At 46.8% G+C, this 23,545-nt stretch overlaps 1 protein-coding gene across 27 annotated transcripts in view; it reads left to right on the forward strand.

Moving 5' to 3' along the window:
- The window catches only part of dom (domino helicase), a 149,138-nt gene that overhangs the window by 24,551 nt on the left and 101,042 nt on the right, over positions 1-23,545 (forward strand). For 21 of the 27 annotated variants that reach the window (XM_077653126.1, XM_077653114.1, XM_077653134.1 and 18 more), the window contains exons 6-12: positions 3,375-3,646; positions 4,898-5,051; positions 11,041-11,172; positions 11,718-11,860; positions 16,587-16,697; positions 20,020-20,197; positions 20,420-20,556. In XM_077653126.1, the coding sequence (XP_077509252.1) occupies positions 3,375-3,646; positions 4,898-5,051; positions 11,041-11,172; positions 11,718-11,860; positions 16,587-16,697; positions 20,020-20,197; positions 20,420-20,556 (1,127 nt within the window). The remainder of the gene's footprint in view (positions 1-3,374; positions 3,647-4,897; positions 5,052-11,040; positions 11,173-11,717; positions 11,861-16,586; positions 16,698-20,019; positions 20,198-20,419; positions 20,557-23,545) is intronic. The other 6 variants (XM_077653115.1, XM_077653121.1, XM_077653129.1 and 3 more) reach the window with 1 other exon arrangement.

Raw genomic sequence — 23,545 nt, forward strand, 5'->3', positions numbered from 1 at the left:
TCACTTCTTGTGGAATGAGCGTGCACCAGAGCACAGCACCAGCTCGGAGTCGGAATACTCCGCGAGTGACGATTGAACATAGAATAAATGCCACTCATTCCCTGATTGTTGTTTTTACTTGAAAAAATTTTTTTTTTCACACATCGCGTGCATGGGCCGCACCCCGAAAATTGGCCCTCAAATCTGGAAAAAAAAGTGCGGCCCTTAAATGCATTTATATGGTATGTCTGTGCGTGCCTGTCGTCTGCGCGGACGCGTGTCTACCAACACCACGGGATGCCGCGAGTGGAATGGGAAACAAAACGCTTTCTGCAAACCATATTAAAATGCTCAATCGGCATAAGAGTAGCAGTGGCAGTTTTCTATCAAGTGTACTAAGCAACTACACAGTGGAGATAAGAAGCTACGACAGTAAGGGAAGGAGTCTGTGCAGGAAACAAGACGAGGTCCCACACATCACAGTGGATTTATTGCTTTGTTTTTTGGTATGTCGACTGGCTGTAAAAGGCTCATCAAGCTTTTGCTTTCTTATCTTGCCTTTTACAAAAGTGATAGGCGATAACTTTGCCCTTTGACGATTGGGCTGTTCTTGGGCCTAACTAGAAACGTTGATTTGTTGACAAAAATGATTCATGACACCAGATGGCCCAGATGACACCACTGTGATGAGTTATTGTTGCATGTACATTACTCTACATTGAACTAAGGGTGCTGAAGTGACATATGCATTATGTCCCGCAATAAGCTTGCATTTTAAGAATGTAAACACGCATACACTATTCTAAAACTCGCTACTGTGCATGAAAGCAACAAAAGTGATAGCAAATGCCAACAGGGGCACTATCCTCCCATGGTCCTCACTGTGCTTGGGGTATTTAATGGCCATTCTGTTTGTTGAAACATGTGCTGAATTTTTTGTAGTGACACATAAACACTAAGCTGAAATATACATCAACTTATGTATTTTTATAGTGCTGTTTACTGAGATACATGGAAGAGAGTAGAAAACCTTTTTTTTTTTTTTAAATGAAATCTAGTTCCTTTTCACATTGGGGTGTTAGAGAAGTTTACCAATGCTACTATAAACACCCTTGGACGTACGATTCCATAGTCAAGCCGTAACATAAGAACGTTACCTGTGCACATTCATAGCCTTGACAGCACTGCAATGAACTACTGAGATGGATGGAGTATAGCCAGACTGGCGCACACATTGTTTTGTTTTTGGTTTCAACCTGATAGCTATGCCTGCAAAGCCTCCAGCTCAGCACAAGCAGATGTGAAAAAGCTGTATGCATTCTGGTAACAATGGAGAGGTTCAGGAAATGTGTTTGTACGGCCTGTGTGAGTCCTTGAAAACCCTTGAATTAAAATGGTGTTTTAAGGGCCGTTAGAGTCTTGGAATTCCTGTAGGTCCTTGAAATACATTGAATTTCTGTTTGGTAAGGAGGAAGCCATGAAGGAATGCTTGCACCCACTAACTCTTTCGCACATAAAAATGCTTATGTTATGGAGAATCTCATTGATAGTTCCGGAACAGGGCGTCAAATCTGTGGTACAGTGAATGTGCCCCTGGAAACTCAACACTTGGAATGAATGCAAGCATGCACATGTATTCATACCTGTTTGTATGTATATTTATGCTGCGGCATCAATATGGCCAGTGATTCTTGGTTGTGAGGGAGTTCAGGAAACGTTCCTTTAATAAGCGTCTTGTGTGGCACATACGTTTCATCCTTGTTGCTGATGTGCATTCGGCTACTTCAACCATTTTCCAAATTGATGAGAACTAGTCTAGTGAGTTTAGGGGAATGATGAGGAGTTGCGTTTTTGTGTTCAGAGCAAGAAGTATAGCTGTTCATAGACGCTCCATTTGTAAGCAAATATTCGTGGTTATACATATTGAGCACTGCTGAGAGTGGCAAGCAAAGGTCCACAGAGTCAAAGGTCCACAGAGTCAAAGGTCCACAGAGTAAACTGCTCTAAAAATAGCAAAATTGGCCTAGCTTTTCTGGGACTGACCTTTGTTCGGCCATTGAGATGATGTGGCTGCACACTTTGGGTGAGGGGATCATTTGTAATACGGTGGCAAGCTTGAAGCATGCATAGCATGTCCTAGGAGGCACTCTTTATTGTGAGTGGTCTGGCATGCTGAACGTTCATTCTATAGAGAACTCTGCATGTAAACTGTTGTTTATTGCATGAAATCATGGAGCGGGGATTTCTGTTGGTAATTTGCTTTGGATATACATAGTAGCAGATGTGTAAACAGTGTTATCTTGGTGAGGAAATTGGAGGTTTGAGGAGAAAGAACAAGTTGAAAGTAACTTTTGCTGAGTTGAATGTTTTAGCAGGCGCTTATGCTAAGAAAGCAGAAGCTACTGATGGCTTAATGTGGTATTTTGGGAGACTGCAAAAGAAAAGGCACAGCACATTGTCAGCATCAGTATCGAGCTTGAAAAAGGGGAGGTGAGCTTGCATGAATGCTTAGTGCATGCTTGCATGAATGCATGAATAGGTTAAAGCATGCTTAGTTGGTGTTTGAAGTCATGCCACTTACCTGGGCACAAGGGAAATGCGGTCCACATTGCAGCCTGTGGTAGCTGCTGAGTGTTGCACTGCTTGCAGATGTGGAACAGCAAGTGATAGTGCAAAAAAAATTCGCACATTTATGGGTATGGGTTGCAAAACACCTTCTTTGTTGGATGTCTTTATTTGCACTCCTTGACTATTGAAAGTTTTCTCTGACTGCCAGGGAGGGCTTCTGTAGGTGTGCCTTCGTGAATGCCTGTCATGCAGCATGCTCCTTTACTGATAAAGCAGAGTCAGCAGTGTAGGTGGCATGTGGCAGGTTTTCTCTTTTTTGACACCCTGTAATTATGCCTCAATTTTAAGATTTCTTGCGACTGCTTTGGAACAGGGTGTCTTACATAGATTGTAGTCCATGGTTAGAAAGAGGTTGGTCAGTTGGTTCAAGGTAATAACAAAGTGATGATGGTAGTGAATTTTTATGGCACAAGGGCATCTGCGGCCAAAGAGTGCTATGACACAAGGTATTCTTTTGTTTGCTCAAGGTGAGGTCAAAGACCCATTTCCCAAGCTTTTCACTCTGATTAAGCCGAGCACCCGTCGGGGGAAAGCTTGTACCCGTTGTATCACTGGTGGGTACCCGGCGGCACTGGGGATCGAACCCCGCACCTCCTGCATGCAAGGTGGATGCTCAACCACTAGGCCTCTGCTGCAATGTAATCACAAATTGAACTAGGGAGGGGAACCTCGGGGTTTAGATTTTGTGTCATTCTGTGGATGAAGTTCGAATCAAGGAGGAACCAGTGTGCTGACTTGGGCTCTTTTGCATATTTTTTTTTGGGCAGACGAAGACTTCCAACCTGATGTCAGTGACTCTGATGATGAAGAGACGATAGATCGTGAGGAGACAACAGCACCCACAGACCAGGAGGAGCAGAGTCTAGAGCTGGAGTTGCTGCAGAAGGAGGGCGAGCTGCCCATTGAGCAGCTGCTAGACTCGCTACCGCCCGAGATCTTGGAGAGGCCAGCTTCGCCCCTGCCTCACACCAACGGTAGCCACAAAGCTGAGGAGGATGATGAGGACGGCAGCTCTGCGCGCTCGGGTAGCCCCATTGATGTGAGTGCCTTGCCCCATTTGGGTCCTGTTGATAACATATAGCCTAGCTTTGTTGCAGTTGAGTAGAATTGCACATGGCGTGGTTAGAGGAGCGCTTGAACACTTGTTATCAATTTTTATTGCCTTCATTATTGTCTCTAACAATGATGTCTAAAATTTTTGTTCCTTTCTGGACACAAAGTGCATGCTGTTTGCCGGCTTTAACTGATACTAGTGTGTTGTGGCTTAGTAGGGTGCTTGCTTTGAAGTGGAGAGGTGGGTGATTGGATTTCTGCTCGGCAGTTGGTCTCTGCAAAGGTTTTACTTTTTTTTTAATTTCCTGATGATGGGTGTTGACGGACGATAGTGGGAAAAGCTGTGGAAACATTGATTATGCAATTCTGTTTCGGTGTTTCCTAAGTATTGGTGATGGACTGTTTTTGGGGAAGACTGAGGATTGAAGCATCTTCTGAGAGCTTGCTGTACTTTGTGAGAATGCATGTAAAGTGGCAGTTTTGGATATATTGGCTGAAAGCTGGTAGCCACCTGCAAATATTTCATTTTTAAAATTGCTAGTCTGTCTAGATCGTTAGTGTGAAAACATTAGCAGCTTGTAGTCTAATCCCATCTGGTACTACAGAAAGAAAGTTAGCTGTGGTTGGGTTGCTATGAAACAAAACCAAAAGTAAGCTTTTTTATAGCTGACTCATGGAAGCGGATGTACCTGCATTGCTTTGTGTTTTAGCCGACTAATGCATTGCGTTTCTATACTGCAGTCTACTTTTTAAACCTTACCGCTTGCAGTGTTCTGTGGCACGGCATTGAAAGCCCAAGGAATGGACATGGGGAGATCCTTGCTGCAAAGATAGCTTTAGTAGTGTGAATCACTGATATCCTTTCTTTTTGTCTTCCTGCCACATTGTGCTTCTAGGCACATTGAAGTGCTCCATTAATTGCACTTAGCTCTGAAAGTGTTTCTGGGTACGTGCCTTGGCAAGATAATGTTCGCTCATTGCTTGTCTCGCGGACAAGCAATCTGTGATGTTATTAGGGGAAAGTGAAGTGAAGGGGAATGATTGTGAGGGCAGCACTTAGGCACGAAGCAAGTAGCACCACATAGTGGATGGAATGCTCATTGAGGGTTAGTAGCATGTGTGTTTCATTCCTCCATTAAGATGGATAGCCTTGTGTGTGGCATTCAGGAGACAGGCGAGCTATGGAGTGTGCGCCTGCTCGTACTTTCTTAGGGTGAGAGCTCCTCGCCTCTTACAGGTGGAATCGACCGAGGTTGATAAAGTAGATGACGAATTCATGGTGGAAGACGAGGAGGATGATGAGGAGGATGATGAGGAGACCTTGGAGGAAGAGGAGGAACAAGAGGAAAGTGTTGACCACAAGGAGGAGTTGAAGGAGCTAAAGATTTTAGGCAAGTGCTTTGACATCTGGCTTGTTAACAGTACATGCTGTGGAACTGACAACTCTTGATTGTGTCTTGTAGTGATTGCGAACTTGCTGAATTTGGTGGCATGCTTAAATTCTAATAAATGTGGTAACCTGTGGCTGCCCACTTTGCACTAGTATTGCAGGCTGATGATGACCATGCAGAATGCTGCTTGGCTGTTTATGGTTGTAGTGCACACAGTCTTACTAGTGGCGGGTGACAAAATAGTTTCTTCTAGTGTCCAAATAGGGCTCCAGTTATGTTCAACTGGTTATTTTAAAGGTCATGCCCCTAACTCGAAGCTCTTCTAGATACTTCCACGTAAGGGTGGTTTGTGCTGATGTTGTTGTACAGTCAAACCCGAATATAACGAACTTATAATCATGCTTTATGTTAAAAACTCAGTGCTGCTGGTATTATGCATGTAAATTGTACTTTTTATAATGAACTGCACATTGGATAAATCGAACTGTGGGTGTCTGTGACTGATCACCAACACCCACCAGCGCGCTGCTGTGCTGCCTTCGTGTAGCCTCTGGGCAACCTCGCTGCCTGGCCACACTTCAGTAAAACCCATGAAGCGCAGGAGGATCAAGAGCAGCTCTTTAAAATTCGCATCTTTGGGCAGCCGACGAATGCTGCAAAACTCTGTCCTCCTTTCTCTCTGTGTTTGTGAGTCGTGCTGCTGCTCTGCTCTCTCAACTCCTGGCTGTGCCTGCATTGCTGCGCATTTGCTTGCCGGCGCTTCATCCTGCAAGATGACTAGGCAGTGCCAAGCCTTGCGACTTTCCGATAAACTTCGCCTCATTGAGCATACTGAAAAAAAATAAGAAGGCAAAAGATTTTGCCTGCATTCAGTACGTCGTGGGTTTTACGGCGGGCATTGGCTTGCTCCAGAGACTACTGCTTCATCACTGGAGAGGTAGTTGCAGGTGAGAGCTATGCAGTCAACTGAGGAGGCAGCCAAGAAGTGGGTACAAGACATGGCATGCTGTGAGGGAGAGGTACGAACCGTGCTTTCAGTCAACTGAGAAGGCAGCCAAGAAGTGGGTACAAGACATGGCATGCTGTAAGGGAGAGGTACGAACCATGCTATGCAGTCAACTGAGAAGGCAGCCAAGAATGGGTACAAGGCATGGCATGCTGTGAGGGAGAGGTACGAACCATGCTATGCAGTCAACTGAGAAGGCAGCCAAGAAGTGGGTACAAGGCATGGCATGCTGTAAGGGAGAGGTACGAACCATGCTATGCAGTCAACTAAGAAGGCAGCCAAGAAGTGGGTACAAGGCATGGCATGCTGTAAGGGAGAGGTACGAACCATGCTATGCAGTCAACTAAGAAGGCAGCCAAGAAGTGGGTACAAGGCATGGCATGCTGTAAGGGAGAGGTACGAACCATGCTATGCAGTCAACTAAGAAGGCAGCCAAGAAGTGGGTACAAGGCATGGCATGCTGTGAGAGAGAGGTACGAACCATGCTATGCAGTCAACTGAGAAGGCAGCCAAGAAGTGGGTACAAGGCATGGCATGCTGTGAGGGAGAGGTACGAACCATGCAGCATTGAAAACACGGACGAAACTGCTTTGTTTTGGCAAATGCTACCGAGTAGGACGTTGGTGCTCAAAAATGAGAAGTGCCATGACAGGAAATCGAAAAGGCCCTTGTGGCAGTCCTGCTTACAACAAACGTGGACGGATCTTTCGGGGGTGGGAAATCAGGGGATAAATGTATTTCCCTCCCATAGCCATTTGGCATTGGCAAGTTCAAGTCAACTGTGTGCCTGCGAGGATGCACCTTGCTCCCAGTCACATACAACTCGAACTCCAAGGCTTGGATGATCAGAGCATTGTTTTGAGGCTTGCCTACGTGACTGGGGTAAGGAAGTTGCAACGAGTGGTGCAAGATTTGTCTCCTCTTGGATAACTGTTCAGCACGCCATTGCAGCATGTTGCTCCCAAACATTTAGTCTTGCTTCTTTCCACCAAATGCAACAGCGGATTGGCAGCCACTGATCAAGGCATCCGTGTGTTATTGAGCTAGGCTACTGGAAGTGCGTGGTTGAGCGGCTTTTAGTGAAGCTGTGAGTTAATAATGAGCTGAAGATCAACTTGCTGGCCGCAGTGGAAATGATCAGTCGTGCCTGGCAATACAGTCAAACCTGACTATATCGAACCCGTTTACATCGAATTACACTGTATATCGAACAATTTATGAGCATTGTATTGTTAAAATGAGAATATATAGCAAAAAATACGTATATATCTAACAAAAATAGCCGCGCTCGATATATCGAACTTCAAGCCACGCAAAACCGCCCCAGAAGTTGGCTTTCCCACACGGCAGCCGGGCGAGCTGCGCCAACACCCCCCCCTTCGACAAAGTGGTTTAGCCCAACAGCGCCCGCACGGTGCTGCTCTCGCTCCCTCAGACAGCCACCCGGCCACCCCTAGCAAAAGTGGCTCTACCGCGCACTCTCGCTCACAGCCACGTGCGTCTTTATATGGTTATCTCTCACTCACCTGCTTCATTTGGTGTGCTCGGTGTGCTTTGTTCTGTTGTGGGAGCGCTAAGCTCGTCCGCTCTGCAAAAGATCCCTGCTGTGAAGCGACAGAACCTGCCAGTACCTTCAAAGCTCATCTAACAATTGCAGTGAACCCCTCGATAGTGGTGAACCACTTGAGGGACTTGATGATTTGTTCAGCCAGCCTTCTGAGTTCCCGGGTGCCGTTTGTGATGGGACTGCAGCAACAAACTTCGTCTCCGACGATGTTCCGACTAAGGAGCGCTCGCTGACGAAGACATCATTGCCGATTTGACTAGGGATGTTGCAGGCGACAGTAACTGTGAGGATCCAACGAGTTCCGACCCTCCATCGTGTTCCGATGCACTTAACGCGGCGAGCGTTGTTCGCCGCTACTGTGCGTTTATAGAAGGCTGCGGGCTCAGCTGTTCTCAGTCACTTGACAACGTTGAAAAGTTATGCTCAATAATGCTTTCAAAGTCAAAAAGCAGGAGAAGATCAGCGACTATTTCTTGCACTAAAAGTCCTGCCATACATGTGTTTAGCAAGTAAAGAATGCTTTTTAATGAGGTGCGGTTTGTACATTGTCAAATTCGTTAAAGCTCTATATCAAATACATGATACATCAAACTAATTCCTGTTTTTTTTTATGAGTTGGATATATGCGGGTTTTAGTATACATGTCTTGAGACACAATTCGGAACTGCTTCTGTTATGCTGGACTTTGTCACGAGGGTGCAGAAACTGTGGGTACGTTGTGCATAGTACAGGATGACAATGACATTGGCACGCGGTGGGAAGAACTTGCGGGTGTTCCAGACGCTGTGCAAACAGAAGTTGCCTTCAAGGATTTTTTGATGGTCAGTGACGATGTAGCTGTGACAGCGAGCCTATTGAACTCTGATTTTATTGTTTCCGATCTGCTGTTGTCTGGTGTCACCGAGGTGACCAAGGTGTTGCTGGAAGATGATGGTCAGATGATGGAAGATGATGGAAGTCAGCGGGATGGTGAAAAAAATTTTTATAAGCGGTAATTCGATATAAGTGACCACCAGAGAAAATATAAAGCAGTCGAGCTTTAATTGCACTGCAACAGCGAGGAAGTCAAAATACAATGTATTCAGTGAATCAAAACTTTATTCAGGAGCAGAAAAGGCAGTGAGCTTTGGCTGTTTCAGGTTCTTACCGGGCGCGTGCAACCACTGCTCTAATCTGACCAAGCATTCCACGAGGCTGCCCATGCATTCAACCTTAGGGGTATTTCGAATCGCGAAGGTAGTGGCCGCTTTCATGGGGTGCGGGGGAGGTGGGGCACGGAAATGCTGTGGCTCGAGTCTGAGGTCGTGTTTGTTGTGCCCGAAAAACGATTAGCCGCTCATTGTAGGTACACAGCGCGACCGTGAAAACAATGATTTTGCAGTAGGGGCTTCGCATGATTACTGGGCAGTTTTTTTTCCAAGGTGTACAGCTGTGAAGTTAGCAATTGAGTTGTTTGGTGTGAGTTTTTCGAAGCACCGTTGTCGGCGACACTGTGCTAATTCTACGGTTCGAGTGTCAGTGTTCGCGCAGCGTTGCGTCTGCGCCGTTGACAGATGTCTAGGAACAAAATTCAATGACCCTACCACGCATTTAGACAGGTTGCCTATTCGGATGGCACAAATTAAGCATGACCGGCTCGAGAAAATCTCCGGGGAAACACCGTGGTTGCGTTGACCCGCCATTTGACAGCCTGGTGATGTTTGGATTTTTCGTGTGTTTGGTAAGTTATCGGTCGATTTGCACAATCAAAAGTGCAACGAAGCTAGGGACGGTGTTTTATTGCGATGCAGGGCGATTATGACGAGCGGCAAGCAAATTTCTAGACCGGCTTCCCCAAATGATGATGAAATAACTTTATTTGCACCCGTCAAGGAATCAGAGGGCGAAAAAGACGAGTCTTGACCGCCGTCATCTTCCTCCCCTTTCAGCAGGCTGGGATCCCTTGAAGTCGTCTTCATGATTGGTTAACGTAGCTCCTCGCGTCGAACACGGCAAAGGGCGTGCGACCAACAGGCGCTTGCGACCAGGCAGCAGCTCGACAACACCGTTGTTCATGCTTGCAAGTGCGACCTGTTGGTCGCCTTCTTGTTTGAAGCGAAAATCTTCAGGAATGATGTTAACGCGCTTTTCGAGAGTTTCGTCTGCTTTGGCCGATGTGAAATGGTTAGGCTTAGCAACGGCTACGGCAGCCATGGAGCAGCTCAGTTTGTTGCCGAAAGCTCACCTCGCTCGCGACTTGCAAGCGCGAATGGGTTCATAATCGGAGGGACACTTCTTTTGTGCTTTTTGGCACGTTTCAATGCCAGAAGTACTCTTTAGAGCGGTAAAATTTTGCTAACTGAGCGCGCCCCTTGGAATGCTACGGCGCAAGTCTGCCTGCGGTCTTTTGGCCACTTTTCAGCATCCAAGACACCGCGGTTTTGTGGCATCGCAAAGCGTCATGAAAATTTTATTTTCGTTTGGATCCTATCACGGGAGACATCAGCGATGCAACTGCGACCGATGCGGGCGCGCTTCCGTTCGCATCCACTGTAAACAGCTGGGCGCACTCGGCACTCGCTTGGTACCCGTTACTAGGCAGGTCATCGTTCGTAGGTTTGGTACTTTTGTGGCCTGTTCTGTGCGTGCCTGAGACTAATTCGTCAGCGGTATTAATTTGTCACTGCATGCGCAAAAGGCGATGCCTCCGCGCGCCACTTTGATCTAAGCGGGTCAAGCTCTTCGTGCACTTCCGGGTAATGCTGTTTAAAATGCATGTGTTTGGGTCGGGACCGGAAGAAATTTCGAATAAAGCGATATTTTGAGTAAAGCGAATTGATTATAACGGGGGATTACTGCAGGTGTACATTTCTTGTCAGTAAATTACTTTGAGCAGATTATTCATGGTGAGTGGCATGGTTTTTTTTTTGTCAGCGCGTTTTTGCTCCATTGTTCACAACATTATGTATAACGAATTTGGTACTGAAGTTTAGTGAAGTTCGTTATGAGCGAGTTTGGGTATATTGAATTATTCCATATACTGGACAAATCATGTTGAATTGTGCTGTTCATTATAATCAGGTTTGACTGTAGGTGAAAAATGGGTGGCAACTGTGTTGGGGCAAGACCTGTTTGGTAATACAGTATCAAGGTATTGTACAGGTGAGGTATTTTAATCGTAAGGTATTTGCATAGGATTGTTCAAGTGCTTAGTGTACCTTTGTATATAGAGGTCACGAGAAAAGTATTTCCTTTTGATCCCTTGTTTTGTAAGCTCTAATATCATATTAATATGCATGCCTGTATGCATGACGTTGAAATACCCTTGTTTTCTTGCCATGTGGTTTCTTCGGATTTGACCTGAATTTGACCTGCAGCATTGAGAGTAGTTCATGAGGTTTCACTTACCCTGAGCCTCTTGGCATTTTCATCTTTAGAAGAGATGCCACTGGATGCCTTGTATGAAAAGTATGCTGCCGGTGCATATGCCAGTGATGCTGAGGTGCCAAATGCCGCTGGGAGCTCTGGTGAGGACGACGAGGAAGACGACACGGCTGACAACGAGAAAGGTAAGTTGCCTGTTTTGATGGGTGTTCTGGGCATTTGTCTTTTTGTTGAAAGTAGAGTTGCTGCTGCTGTTCTTGGTTGCTGTGTGCTGGCTGTTTAGGCCTGTCAAGTGTGCATCCATATGTCTTTCTTTGTAATTGCTCACTGCCAGTGCATGATGTTACCTCCTTCTTTACGAGGCCAAGGTCGCTTTTTGTGCTGAATGTTCCACTTGCTGTGGTGCTTGTCACATCTTAATCACCGCAGTAACTGTAGAGTTAATTCAGATGTCTTGGTTACAAGTACTGGCTGCAAGCGTTTGCCTTTTGTTGCTGTCACAGATTGCTGTTCATTCTTGAGTTCATCTTGGCTCTCACCTAAATGCCAGTGTCTTTGCTGCCAACTCGTCGTTATTGCTTGAGGTGTTGTATCTGTGTGGGCCAAGGTTGGTTGTGCATGAGCTTGTGGTAATCTGTGAGAAAGACCTTTGCAAACACTCGCTGTCAGGCTGTCAGGATGGTCTTGAGTCTTTAGTGCTCGTGTGGGGTGCATTCTCATTGCAATGTAGCAGATATGGACAACTCGGATGAAGAGATGGATGAAGAGGAAGAAGAAGACATGGAGACATCGAGTGAGGGAGAGGTGCAGGAGGATATTGGCATGGAGTACCTGATCAACCCTATGTCGGATGAAGTTGTTTCGGAAGGAAAGGTATGTTTTATTTGTGTTTACAAGTTGCACAATTGGAAACACAGGTTTCCAAGGTGCACAAGTGCCAAGTTGGTCCCGCTCAGGTGGCAGGCCTACCTTCACGATATGATTCACTAGTGGTGCTATGGCAAGCATTTGAGCCATGGTTCACACTTTATCTCGCTCGTGCCAACAGCGTCACGGAAGATAAAGAGGCGTGAACAATTGGTAGCTAGGCAGTTGGCACAAGTTCGTGGCTCTTGTTCATGTCTATTAGTGATCTTCCGCTATTTTCGGTTCCCCGTGTTGACTGAGCAGCTGCTGCTCAAGGCCTCCCCCGCTGGCGCTCTGTCAAAGACTGAGGTTTTTCAGATTCCTGTCTTTCAGCTTTTTCAGTGAACTAGCGCATTTGCGCTAAAAAGTGCCAAGGCAGGTCAAGTGAACTTGCTGGCAGGGGGCAGGCTTACACTTTAGACATGATCAGTAAATTGCACTTCATCCATTTCATGCCTGGGTATTGGATTACCGGAAAGTGAAAGCAGTGACAGGAGCTTGCGTCTTCTACCTGCGCCATAGTGCCATCAAGGGCCTCAACAGTCAAAAGACATTTAGAAATGGGGGACGCTATTCCCCTATCCTCCTAGCCGATAGGGTCCCCCTATTCTTAAAGTCTCTTGTATCGGAGTGCTCGAGCGGTCCTTTTGGAGAAAATGAAGTGAAATTTAATAGGAGGTACGGGGTTTCAGTTAGCACCTGCGCTGAAGCGAAGCCTCATTGAAATAAGGGCAAGGAACGAGTACACTGCTCTTAAGGAGGGAGCTTGGTCTTGAAAAGAAAAATTTATTAATGTAGTCATAGTTGTGAAATTTTTAGGGCACATGTATTTTTGTGTGCTGATTCTAAATATGTCATTTAATTTCGTGTAAAACAATTTCTTGAGCACTTATGTAATATTTATGGAAGTATCTGGTGGCGAGTTTTGAAGAAAATTTGCTGTGGGAAACTCGCTGAAGTGTGTGCCATTGGGTTCTCTTGATACCAAGGAATGCAATAAGGGTAAAATTATCATCCTGGCTATCATAGAACTTGAGTTATAGGGTATATTGAAGCTGCCACTTCAGAAACAGGAATACACACTTTTCTTCCCATTTCTGAAGCGGCAACTTCTAAACCTTATAACTTAAGTTCTATGAAAGCCAGGATGACAATTTTACCCTTATTGCATTCCTTTGTGTCAAGAGTACCTAATGGCATATATTTCAACAAGTTCCCCACAAGAAATTCTTTTTCAAAGCTCTTCACAAAATACGTGCATAAAAATTGCATAAGTGCTCAAGGAATTGTTTTACATGAAATAAAATGACACATTTAGAATCTGCACACAAAGATACATATTCCCTGAAGATTTCTTAACTGTGACTTCATTAATAATTTTTTTTTTTGAGACCTGGCTCCCCCCTTAAGGGGGGATGAGGGTCTTGAAAACTTTTTTTTTATTTCTTAACATATCTTCCTGAAAATTGGCATGCAGATATACCTTTGAATGCTAATCCCAAATATATATTCAGATTTTATATATCTCGTCTAGAAATGAAGATATGGCAAAATAATTTATGCCACTTAGGTCTTTTCTTACGGGCCATTATGGTGATTTCTTAATTAAAAAAACTAGTTTTAAAGTACTGCTGTCATTCTTAAGGGCCCATTGCACATCCTAAAGCTAAAGAAATTTTTAAAAAGTCATCACATAGGTCATGAATGAATAACAAAGTAGGAGAAAAAAAAACAATGTGGGTGTAATTAGCTTAGATCTGACCTAATTGCTAGTCTATTCTGTTTAATGAAAATTGAAAAGCTTTAGGATGTAGCTGAGGTGTTGCTGAAAAAAATGATACCTACTTCAATAAAATCAGTCGATGCAAACATTATGAAAAGTTCCGTAAGGCAAAGGCATTTGATCGAAAAAGCAAAGCTGAGAAAATTGCATTCAAAGTTTTGCTTACTCTGCCATTTTTGTTTACTGATCATATGGAAAAATTTAATGCTTTAGCATGCTGCCCAGTCATTGCTGAACAAAATAACACCAAATTTACAGAAATCTGTTCATGTAAAGATTATGAAAACCTCTGTATTGCATTGGCACTTGACAAAAAAAAAGCTCCGAAAATCACTTGCTATATTCTTTGAATCTGCCACACATTCACAAAAGTCCTGGGCAGTAGTCCTGGGTGCTGTCAGGCTTGTGCTTCTTGGCCATCCTCTTCTTCACCTTTTCAGCATTGGTGTGACCCTTATCAGACCTGCACAGCCTCTGTTTATCTTTTTCAAGGCTCCTACCAATGAGGCAGCTCCCAGGCCTGTAACCAAGCTGTGCTGCAACAGCTCTGCTGGTTGTTGCCATTCCTTGGTTGAAGCGAGAAACTGCTTCTTGCGAGGTTAAAAACAGGACAGTGAGGAGTGTCTAATGCGAATGTTCAAGCTTCAGCTTAGAGCGCACAACGTCTTGGCGCTCTGCCAAGTTCGCCGAGCTCCCCCCCCCCCCCCCCCCCCAGCTCTCCTCAAAATATATATATATATTAAAAAAAAAACAAATGATGTTATCAGCGGCGGCAGCGGCTTGGCGCGCTGCCAAGGTCCGCGCTGCGCGTGCTTGTCGAAGCATTGAGCACGCGAGCTCGGTTCAGCCGCGTCCGTCGGCACGAAGCGGCGTGCGCCGTCGACGTTAGGCTTAGGTCAGCCGGCTCGGCCGCTTCCGACGACACGGAATTCGAAGCGGCTGGCAGCGTATCAAAAGTCGATATTTTCCACGGGCTTAGTCCAGGCACATCCACCGGCACTGCAGAGACTTGTGGTAACACCGAAGTTGACGGCGATCGGCATTGTCCAGCCGCGTCCACCGGCGATGCTGGCGTCAACAGGGTTTGTTCAGCCGCGTCCACCGGCGAAGCTGTTGTTGGCGAGCTCAGTCCAGCCGCATGCACCGAGGGTACAGCAGCTTGCGGCATCACCGAAGCTGCAGTTCTCGACGATGCAGCGCTCTACTTATTCCATGCGCGTCTCTTTTTGCCGACTGCTTTTCGCGTGCTTGCTTTCAAGCGCGCGTCTCGGGCCATCGTGACACACGGAACAGACACCAGGCAGGCAAATACACGCAAAAGCACGAAATTCGAGGCTAAAAGAAGCGATTCAATAGCCAAAATGTCTACAATAACGATAAGGAAAACGGCAGAACGAAAAATACTAGGAAACAAAGAGGAGCGCGAAAAATGACGGGCGTGCAGGCGAAAGCAGACGACGGGAAGGAGCCGAACAACGCGGCCGCGGGGGGGCAAAGCATGCGTCACGGCCAATCAGAGGGCTGCGCCTCGAGGAGCGCCCGTTTTACCCGATCGGCGGCCGTCTCGCGACGCTTTCCCCCCTTGCGAACGGGTACTGATAGCTCCGCTGTGCGAGGGTCTACAGCTTGCCGAGAGGCGCCAAATTGGAGAGCGAGAAACCAGCTTTCAAACGAGACCAAGATGGCGCCGATCGGTTCGCGTCGCGCGGAGCTACGGCAGCTTGAAAATGGGGCAAACCTTCGCGCTTGGCGTTCAATTTCGACTCACCGACGTTTCTAAATTGCCGTTTTTTTCATACTTTGAGTTGGAATTCAGCTAAAATATTTTGTAGAGGCATAGTTGGGACATTAAAGACTTCAAAATCGCAATTTTTGAAAATTGCCATTTTTGACCATTTTTCGTGATTTCAAGACCCGCGTCCCCCCTTAACGCAGCACTAGCATGTTAGGATTTGTTCTGCAGCGCAGTGCTGCAGCGATCTAAACAAGTCTTCTACGAATGTGCATACAAAGGCGTTTCTTGCTTGACTGAAGTGATGGCCACACTCGACTGGAGGGATGGCCGCTTGGAAATGCTTCTAGGGTTCAGCTTGCTGGATTGAAATTCAAGTGCACAATGCTCGAAAGCGAAACCAGCGCAAACCATTTTAGCTTTCAGTGTTGTGCAATGATTTCACAAAGCCTTGCTTACCTGTTACAATGCAGTAGTAAAACCTGGAGGCAGGTGACGATTATGTGAAGTTCCACTTGCATGGCAGACGTTTGCAGATGTATGTCGATGATCTCCACTTTGTCATCAGATATGTGTTTTACACTGACTAGTACAAAGCGCTAGCTGAAACTAGGTGCTCACCTTCAGTGAAAGAAACGCTACTGAATCGTGCAATCTAGGAAACTTAATGCGCCTAGGCTGATCACAAACGGAGTCCTCTTTTCGGTTGTCATCTTGACTGCAGCACTAGTTAAGAAAATCGCCAGTAGTGCCCGGCAGCCAGCAGAGTGGTAGATGTTAACCTTCCATTAGTCATCCTATGCTCACTTTGAGGGTCACTCAGGTGGTGAAAACAGCGATAGTTTTCGTTTTGCCGTCCGATTCTTTACATTACCGTGCTGTAATGTGGGGAAGCCACCCTAGCTGCCATAAGGTCTTCTGTCGCCACATGCTAGCAGTGCTGTGCGGGGAAGCTACCCGTGTTCTGTTTTTTTTTTTTTGTGGCCTCCGCAGTTGCTGCTAGTGGCTTCGAAACGGCGCTAAAACTTTGGAAAGGCCCCTACCAGTTTCTGTTTTTCGCTGATTAAATTGGCCTTCCCCAGCTTGGGGTTTTTGGTGAAATTTGATGTTATTTGCCGCTTTGTTTTTCACTGTTGTGATGGTCTGTGTTGTAGGATCTTTCCCATTGTGTGTTACAGACAGAGAGTGCGGCTGAGGACACAAGCAAGGGCCCCACAAAAGAGATCACCGACATAGCCGCCACTGCCCAGAGCTTCCAGCCTAAGGGGAACACCCTGTCCACAACACAGGTGAGCCTTCATTTCGTTGAAGTCAGTTTCATTCCATAGCCTACATAGGTGACTGGTTTAATTATTGACAACTGTTGATAGGCAGGTGATGGTTACAGTGTGCCAGGCCCCTATCTTTCCTGTATTTAGCTGTAACTGTTGATAGGCAGGTGATGGTTACAGTGTGCCAGGTCCCTATCTTTCCTGTATTTAGCTGTTCATGGAAAGCAGGAGGCTAAAAAAGTGACTGCTGGGCACATGAGGAAGAGCTGCAGAATTAAGGGGAGACGCTCCTCGGAAACATTTTTTCTTTAATATTGATGCCAGATAAATGAAAATTGCACCAGTTATAGAGATTGATCTCCTCTTTCCAAATCTGTTTTTATTTCCAAGATAGCTTGATGCTTTCATGTTCCAAGTACCATGCACATGTGAAAAACTGTGCTTGCTAAGACACCTGCTGGACATGCCAGTGAGCACGAGAAAGCAGTGTACAATAGTTTTTCTTGTTCCTAATACTCCACTAAGTGCAAATAAGCAAGGAAATGGTGTGCCTATGTCATGCACCATTTTACCGGAATTTAAGCTCGTGCTTCCTTTTCAGAAGCCAGCGCATAAATATTTTGGGACCTTTCATACTTACGAACATTACCAATTGTATTGAAACCTAGATACTTGCATTCTACATACCTTAAAGATTATGCATGCCAAATTTGGTCTTGATCCAAGTACAACAAGTACATAAAAGGTTGCATCCAATAGCCATTTTCAGTCCAAAATAAGAAGTTGAGAAAAATGCGATTGAAAGTTGCAAAGGTTGTTTACTACTGTTCTACTAAGTATATTTGTATGAAAATTGGAGACAGTACTGGCCAGAGAATTCTCCTAGAGCATACAGCTTTAGAATAGGCCTGCACCATATGTTGGTCCCTCAGAGCTTTTCTTAGCAGCATCTTGAAGACAAGTCTTCTTGGCTAGACAGCAGCGACAAGCCCTTGCCTCAGCTGTCTGCTTTGTGGACATTCTTGAAATTCTGCTCCAACAGCGCGTGCCGCAACCACGGCCTTGACGTTCACGGCGAAGCTCTCCCTAGCGCTCTCCCTACCGTTGTAGTCCCTACCGTTGAAGCTCTCCCTACCGTTGTAGTCGCCCGCCGGAGTTGCACGTCGCGATGAATACGTCAACAAAACAACGGATGTGGGACATGCTTCATTGTTGCAACGCAACTCCAGAAACGACGCGAGGCCTTTCCGCTTCCCAGCCAGCTCGTCGATCGTAAGCTCGCATCGTCCGCACTCCGGGCATGCTGCGCCGCTCACAAGGTCATTCACGGCGCCGATCTCGCAGATAAAAGCACTCGCTGACTCTTCACCACCCCTACCTTCATTTTCGAGGAATCCTATCTTTTTTTTCCGACACGCTAACGAAACTGTCAAGGCTTTCGATGAAGTTCGAACATTCAGCCGGCTCAGAAGCGTTGCCTCGGCCGAGGTTAGGCTTAGCTGCCGCGGGCATCTCTGTTGCACGCCGCTTCACTTTCCTGCGAGTTCCCTTGAATTTATGCTTCGTCCAAAACTTGATACGTTTCTTCTCGGCATCCATACTAACGAAAAGCAGAAATATTTGCAATAGTTTGCGGAGCACGTAGCGAGAGGTGCGTGTCGCAGAAGAGCAGACGCCGCAATGCCGCTTCACGAGCTAGGAGCCAATGGCGTGGCTACGATCGAACCACGTGATGTGGAAGCGCTCGGTTTTGGCGGTGGAAAATGCTGTTTTTGTTATTATTTCTTGGCAGTTTGCGCAGCGGCAAAGCCCGCCTCCGGGACAAAAAGCATAGGCCTAGCTCCTCACGCAAGCCCAGCGCAGTATGATTCCGCGATTTGACGCCTCACGCGCTTATAAATGGGTCAGATCTGCACCTTTTCTAGCCACCGCGAGTACCTTAACAGGGGTTTTCGATAATTTCCAGATCAATAATGGCTCTTGATTTTTGCATACATGAAAGAGGATTGCTCAAGTTTACTAAAGCAGTCAAAAACACAAGTGATCTGAACTATCTTGATCTGAATTCTTGATCTGAACTATCGTCCTAGGAGTGCACCAAACCAAACAGCGTCAATAGACCCAACAGTTGTGAAGAAATACGCTCCGCAAGATGAATGCCTAGGAAGAAAATCATAACAGAATAAAACGTCCATTGGTCGACCGTTTCCCCGCAATGCACAACTGCTGCAGTTCACAATTTTTTTTTAAATGTAATTCCCGTTCGATTTTAAGCAGTGAAATTTCGGGACGTCATAGAAAACGAGGTGGCGTACAAGCAGAAACAAATAAAAAATCAATATTTTGGCCATTTCTTGGGATCTCAAAGCTGTGTCCCCTCCTAAGAAAGTCGCTCTTTTTACCTTGCGGAAAACCTCTCTTGCTGGCGACGATTTGTGCCTGTATTTGCGCCAGGGTTGTGCTTTCACTGTACACGCTAGACAGCAAGGTCACGGCATTTAGCTGAATACTTCCCATGCTTCTTTGACGGACCCGGCGGCACTGGCGGGGCCATGTTGTCCACAACCCGAGTGTGCACCACACCGCTCGTCAAGCACACGCAAAGAAATGGCACTTTTCGTTCAAAGCGGTGGAACTGCCGGACGCAATGACAAAACGGCGAACGGATGTAACTTCGTGAAGAGGGAGCGCCACTCAATCGACGCAGTCGGAGAAACCCTAGTGACGAAAACGGTGAATGGCGAACTTAACCCACCGTGGTGGCTCAGTGGTTACGGCGCTCGGCTACTGTTCCGGAGTACCCGGGTCCGAACCCGACCGCGGCGGCAGCGTTTCGATGAAGGCAAAATGCTAAGGCGCCCTCTTACGGCACCTTTCTTCTTTCACTCCCTCCTTTATCCCTCCCCTTATGGCAGTGCCAGCCCATATGTGAGACAGATACTACGCAATTTCCTTTCCCCAAAAACCAATTTACCAATTTTCAGCTTATGAGACAAGCGATAACTGCCCTCGACAACGTTGCCGACAAAAGCAAGTTGAAGGCGATGACAATTCGACTACCACCTCGATGCACAAATGCACAATGTAAATCTGTCCCCTTAATTGAGTCCAGTCTGTTTGAATGTACATTGTAACCTAATCCACTAAAAACAAAAAGCTAATGATGTAGATAGGAAGAGCAACCAAGGATGGCAGATTGGTAGGTTTTATCAGAGTATCCATTGAAACTAGATCTGTTGTAATGATGGTATACTGTATTACCGCATCGTTTCTTGAAGCTGCTGGAACTTTTGGCTCATTGTGAATGCTTCCTTTCTTCCCTGTGTGTGGTGCTTGACAGGTCCAGACAAAAGTGCCATGGTTGCTGAAGCACAGCTTGCGGGAGTACCAGCACATTGGTCTTGATTGGCTGGTGACTATGCACGACAAGAAGCTTAATGGCATCCTGGCTGACGAGATGGGCTTGGGCAAAACCATCCAGACAATCTCCTTGCTTGCACACATGGCCTGTGATAAGGGTAAGTGGTTTTTTATTTTTCATGTTACTTGCGTGGTGACTTGGTGCTGACTTTGGGTCGCTGAAGGAGCACTGCTCTTTGTTGTATCAGCTCTCCCAGTTCCGTAGGTACTGGAGGCCAGAATTATGTGATAAGCTTGGGACAGTTATTGCGACAAGTCCTTATGTTGTTCATGCATTCTGTTAGGTCACTTAGAATGGGTGATTGCTCTTGGTTGTGCAGGAATTTGGGGTCCGCACCTCATTGTGGTGCCTACCAGTGTGATGCTCAACTGGGAAATGGAGTTCAAGAAATGGTGCCCTGCCTTCAAGATCCTCACTTACTATGGTATCCCTAAGGAGCGCAAGCAAAAGCGGCAGGTATGTGTTTTATCCTGTTTTAAGTTTCGGTTCCGCTTTTCTCTCTGCACTGTACTATCACCGTCACCACTTCTTTCTCTTCTCTCGAACCCTAACATTCTGCTGGAAATTACCCGTTTGCACTGAGCTACTGTCGGCGTCTGTTCATTCCCTCTGTTGTGATGTTAGATACAGCTCAGACCATTTATAACGTAACCGCTTATATTGCGGGACCGCATTGTATGCGGTTTTTTGTGACAACCACTTCGCCTCCCATAGAGTTCAATGTATTGGTGTACCGCATAATATGTGGCAGCACATAAGCGAAGACCATATATACCGTATTTACTCGAATGTAACGTGAGTTTTTTTCCCGGATTTTTTTCTCCTTAAAGTTTACCCTCGTGTCATAATCGAATACCGCACTTCGATTGGCCTAAAGCAGTGCCGCGGTGCAGCCATTTCAAAGCAATCAGCTTGGTTTCGGTTTCCGCAGTTTTGCGATCTTATGCTGGCAACATGGGTACCAGGGAAGCCAAATCCTCATCCATCCAAAGTCAAAGCGTTGTCAGCGTTGTGCTCTCATTTTTTTGTCTTCGTTGCGACATCGGGCCCAATGCATCGTCGCGTCGTGTTCTTGTGGCGTCGCTCGCGGTGTATTGATTCAGTGCACACGATGGCAACGTGTCGTGCTCAATGCGGCGCTCATTTTAAGAGAAAGTGATCCTGTTAGCTGAAGAGGTCGGGGATTCTGTGGCAGCTCGAAGTCTTGACCTCAACGAGTCAACTAAGTCACTAGAGTCAATCATCCGCGGATGGCGGCTGCAGCGGGAAGGGCTTTTTAAGTGTGAGACCGACCGCAAAGGATTTCGTGAGCCTTGCGACGGCCTTCACGTCCAGCTGGAGAAAAAAGTGGCGGGCTTTGTTATCGAGCAGCTCAACCGTCTCATGGGGGTCAGTGTCGAGCTGATCCGTGGGAAAGTCTGAGACGTTGCTCGGGAGATGGAAAGTTCAGAGCATCTCGTGGGTGGGCCCAAACGTTCATGAAGAGGAATGGATTCTCTCTGCGGCGAACAACATCGATGCGGCAGAAGTTACCGGGAGAGTTTGATAGCGATAAGGAGGACTCCGTTTCTGAGAACTCGGCCTGCAAAAGCGAGGAAGATGAGTTAACATGTTGGCCACGATGTCTAATAAAGGTACTTTGTTTTGCGTCCCTAATCCTCGCGTTACATTAGTGCTTTTGATTTTTTTTCTGCTAGGCAGCATGTAAAGTCACCCCTCGCGTTACATTCGAGTAAATACGGTAGTGCGGGTTCTGGAAAGCCTGGCGGCCCGCATACTGGCACGAGCCCCTCAGTACCGGCGAGCGCAGGGAGCGGGCTTCCCAGATTGCACAAGAAGGGGGCAACAGGCAAGGCGGGGGTGCATTGTCATCGTGGTTCAAGGCAAGATTGATGGCAGGAGAGAGGACAGGAAAAATAATAGAAGTCGCAAAGCAGGCTTTTTCCTTCTCACTCTCCGATGCGCCTCCCTGATTGGACAAAACTTGAAAGCACGTGATTGCACGGCCAGACGAGCAGGCTGGAGCGGCGGCCGCTGCGGCGGCGAGTGCACAGCATGACGCTGCAAGCACTGCTCTTACCACGCACACGTGCGGCAGCGACTTGTCACACCTGAGCCCGTGAGCGAGATGTGTGTCGTAGCGTATAGCGAAAAGTTGACAATGTGGGCAAGTCTACCAGTCTCTGCTGTCTTCAGCTCCTTTGACGTCTGCTTCTCCGAAAGTCAGGAAACGGCAAGTTAAAAACGCTCGTGTGCCGTGCGATGTCCCCCCCAGCCCTTGGTACTTCAAACCCTTCATATCTAGCCTACTTTACGCTTGCAAATCGTGCCGTACTACCAGTTTGCAACAATGAAGTGTTCATTCCCCTGTACCATGCCTGTGCATTTCACATCTGCACTGGGATTTCTCTTCTTGAAGGAGAAAACGCTAGGCACGGGGACCGGTAAAGAGGACGGGACGTTTCTGCTGTCAGAAAAAGTTCACAGTGACAAACATCTCCTTGCTAGCTTCTCAAGGAACAAGCATGTGAAAAAAAGGCATGCTTCTTATCAGAGATGAAGTGCACTGCACATATCCTGTCTGTTGGTGTTGGCTTCCATTTATCTCGGCGCATTGCGTACACCCACACCTTCAGTAGATTTTCGTCCCACAGAAAATGAAAAAAGCGGACACCAGCGCCTTTCTTGGCACGGTTAACGCATCCCGCGGCACAGTAGCTCGTAGGCATCACGATGCTGGTTTGAGGCAAAGGTTGCGGCGCCTGCACTGAAACAGTTTTGTTGCTCACGCAGCAAAGCTCTATGCGATCGCCCATGCACAGCCGAATGTTTTGCCCATCAGGGTCTCCTGTGTGAGCCGGAAACTTCACCTCCGTGATGTCACTTGCCTCGCTTGACATACCTGAGGAGAGGTCTATTTAGTACAAAAGCAAAAAGGAGAAGGGGAACGAAGCCTTGGTGAGAGAGGCTGGCTAACAAATGAGCTCATCTTGAGACTGATCACGCATTATGGCTGCGCTCTAAAACCAAATGATGGTGATGTGGACGCAATGGAGAAGGCCGTAATGGCAGAATGCAGGCATGTCATGTCTGCTGACGAATGTTCAGACCGCAGCCTATGCCCCCCACTAGAGGAAATTCGGGGTGTTGTCACAATGCTGCAAGCGCAAAGGGTGCTCCAGAGCTCAGGCACCAGTCGCGAGGGCCACGGGTGCTTCTGAACCCATGCACCACTACAGTCTGCCAAAAGAAATGGCAAGAAGCTATGCTGCCTGCGTACACCCGGCTATCTGGAAGGACCCTGCAGAGGTGCCAGCGAGAAGAGACCCAGAGCCAAACGAAAGCCTCCACTCTGGTATTTGGAGTCGTGTTGAACGAGCCGCATGCTTCACTCTTTGCCGTGGAAGCTGCTGTTGCGCAAGCTGTCGCGCGGCGCAACAGACTT

The sequence above is a fragment of the Amblyomma americanum genome, chromosome 2 (genome assembly GCF_052857255.1).
Source record: "Amblyomma americanum isolate KBUSLIRL-KWMA chromosome 2, ASM5285725v1, whole genome shotgun sequence".
Lineage (NCBI taxonomy): Eukaryota > Metazoa > Arthropoda > Arachnida > Ixodida > Ixodidae > Amblyomma > Amblyomma americanum.